The sequence below is a fragment of the Gekko japonicus genome, unplaced genomic scaffold (assembly GCF_001447785.1).
Source record: "Gekko japonicus isolate JY-2015 unplaced genomic scaffold, Gekko_japonicus_V1.1 scaffold443, whole genome shotgun sequence".
Taxonomy (NCBI): Eukaryota; Metazoa; Chordata; class Lepidosauria; order Squamata; family Gekkonidae; genus Gekko; species Gekko japonicus.
This window is the reverse complement of record NW_015172565.1, coordinates 844,543-847,687: the sequence shown is the minus strand read 5'-3', so window position 1 is coordinate 847,687 and position 3,145 is coordinate 844,543. Positions and strand designations below refer to the sequence as shown.

At 41.3% G+C, this 3,145-nt stretch overlaps 1 protein-coding gene across 1 annotated transcript in view; it reads right to left on the bottom strand.

Moving 5' to 3' along the window:
* Positions 1-253: 253 nt before the first annotated feature.
* Positions 254-3,145, bottom strand: part of ERP27 (endoplasmic reticulum protein 27) — a 28,367-nt gene continuing 25,475 nt past the window's right edge. Inside the window, exon 7 of the mRNA XM_015421291.1 lies at positions 254-301. Coding sequence (XP_015276777.1) covers positions 254-301 — 48 coding nt within the window. The remainder of the gene's footprint in view (positions 302-3,145) is intronic.

The window sequence follows — 3,145 nt, the reverse complement described above, 5'->3', positions numbered from 1 at the left end:
TGCCACACCCCCACTTACCCACAACCTACAGTGAGGCCGTATTTACTGATGAACAAACGAAACAATGGAGCTGCTTAAATGGAAATGAGGTCATAACTGGATATGGAAACATGTTAGAGTATTGTTAAACTCAGTTGGCATGGTCTGGCGTATTTCTGTTGTTTCAGTATCTTGAGCTTGTTGAGTCAGATTATTGTCCATCAAAGCAACAGTAACTATAATTGATCAGGGTTGTTGTGGAATTGGAATGGAGTCACAGCTCCTGTTTGATTAACTTATCTTCTAGTTCAAGATTGTCTTTCTGAAACAAAACAGAACAAAGAAAAGTATGTCAACATCATGATTTTTAATACTGAGCTGAAGGGGGGAAGATTTAAGACTTGCTAGAATTATCAGCCGATTCTAATTTACCCAGCATCATTTTCTCTCACAATATATCATCATATAAGACACTTGGGTAAAGAACTCAGCTGAAAGGCAGAAAATTCTTTTATTTTCATACAAAATTGAGGTCCTGAACCCTAATTATTTTCTGAAAAAGAAGTCTGGATAAATATTTATTTTAAATTCACCTTTTCTGTGAGACGAGTACAAGAGATTATCTTTGTGTTTTCATGAGATCAACCCATCTTCAGGAGACAGATAATTTTACTCTCAATCTTGAAAACGAAGTTCAAAGTCCCATGAACTAATATTGAGTGAACAACAGGAAAGCACAAACTGAGACAAAACAAGCAGGTTTCCCACTTGGCTGGGAACTCTCATCCTTTTTGACTGGGACTTTCTTAAGGAAATAATCCAGCATTGCTTTATCACATCTCCCAGCCCTCTTCACATGATCTAAAGTTTCTTTCCCCCTCCTCCTACACACATATTTCTAACATAGGTCTCCGATTTTCCATGAGTCTAAAACTTCCTTCCCGAGCTTTGGAAAAGAATAATAAAACAACAGAATTAAAAACAAGCTCTGCAGCCAGAGGAAATAAATACACACTGAATATAATCATTCCCATGTGTCCTATTTGCATAATTTATTCCAATCCTAGAATTTCAGGTTTGGAAGATCATGTTTTTAGCACAGATCTCTAAACCTTTTCCATTAATTTTTTTAGAAGTAGAAAGAATTCTGCTTTGGTGAGATGACCATATACAGAAAGGAATTCCACATGGGGCATAGGACAGATAGAAATCTATTTTCCACACAGATTTCACAACTGCCCCAAGGGAGGCAATGAGGAATTTCAGACTGACGATATAATCCGGAACGGTTCCCAAACGGTTTCTGGTCTGTCATTTCAGACAGAACCGTTTTAGAACCGGCTCCCTACCGTAATATATATTGTAATTTCACACACAAACACTTCTGTCCCATTTAGAAAATGGGGCTGAAGCGTTTTACCTGTCAACTGCTTCCAAGTAGTCTTCAATTTCCTCTCCTGGTTCCGATGCGCTTTTTCCCGCCGTTTTTCGCCCGCACGGGCGATCTCCGGCTTTTTTTTTTTTTAAAAAAACCATGTTTACTTTATATCGTTATAGCGCTATAACGGTACAACAGTACAGCGCAATCGCATTATATCAACCCCATTGGAATGCCTGGAGTGTTTTGTTATAACACTATAGCGCTATAGCGCTCTAAAGCGAATGTTAAAAAAAAAAAAGGCGGAGATCGCCCGCGCGGGTGAAAAACGACGGGGGGAAAGCTGTGCAGTCTGAAATAACAAACCGCTTCAGATCCAACTCTTTACCGGAAGGGGAAAGCTATGTGTGAAATGGCAGCCCTATGCCGGTTTACTCCATGACGGATCAAAAACGGCTTCAAAACAGGTTTAAAAGGGTAATGTGAAATTCCTCACAGTCAGTAACTGAGGCCCAGGAGAAGATATAGATAATAAACCACCAGACTAGGATTGCCAAATCTGGCTTGGGAAATTCCTGGAGATTTGAAGGTATAGGTTGCAAGGGGTGGAGTTTTGGGAGGGGAGAAGGTTCAGCTGGGATTCAACTCCATAGAGTCAGCCTGCCAAATCTGCCATTTCCTCATCTTGTAATTCCAGGAGATTTCCGTGCCCAACTTGGAGGCTGGCAGCCCGTCACCAGACATTGATACAGTTCTACTGCTACCATCTGCTAAGTAGACCAAACAGAGTTGGGAATAGGGTTATCCACCCACTCTTGCTGTATGAGAAATAAACTATGTTATGAATCCTTCTCCCAGTTCTTGTCAAGTTGAAGTGACAGCAGAAATGCCAGTTAACAGGGCACACAACTCTGCAGAGGTTTTCTGGCTGGTCTAAGGGCCCATTCATATGACCATTTCAGGTTGCAGTGACAGTAATAAAAGCCTGTTGGCTCCCACTTTCCTTTGCCAGCCACTGTGGTGCATACCCAGGTAACATCTAGACTAGATTACTACAATGCACTCTACTTGGGGCTGCCCTTGAAGACTGTCCAGAAGTTACAGTTTTTACAGAATGCTGTGGCCAGAGTGTTGACTGGAGTGCGTCATAGGGACCATATCATTCTAGTCTTGTTCCATCTACACTGGCTTTTGCTTCCAGGCCAAATTCAAGATGCTGGTATTGGCAGGGAGATTAGTTTGTCTCCCTCTACTGGTGTCTTTTGTCAGCAGGTGAAGACATTTTTTGTTTCATCTGGAATGCCTAATGGTTACTGGCCCTCCTTCTGGGGTTGGCTATGTGTTTTTAACGGAATTGTTTTATAATTGTAACTGTATTTTTAATTGCTCAAACATTTTGATGTTTTTCATGTTCACCTACTTGTCGAACCTGATTAGGTAGAAAAGGTGGCATGAAAACATTTGAAATAAACAAGCATACATCTCAGCTTTTCAAAACTGGACCTGAATCTGCAAATGGTTGCAGAATATACATAACTACAGTGCTATGGGCAGGTGCAGCTGGGGCAGGCTTTTGCCAGAAACACCATGTGTTGAAGCTGATGTATGAGGTGGAAACTAGAAGTTCAATGGCAAACAAAGGATATTTCATCCTGGATTTATCTATGACATGCAAGGAGAGGGAGAATTTGTAGATGAACACCGCAAGCAGAAGGGGGGGGGGTTGCTTACTCTTCCCTTTACCAGTCATTTTCCCTGCAGAACCCTCCTCCATCTCTGCAATTTCTC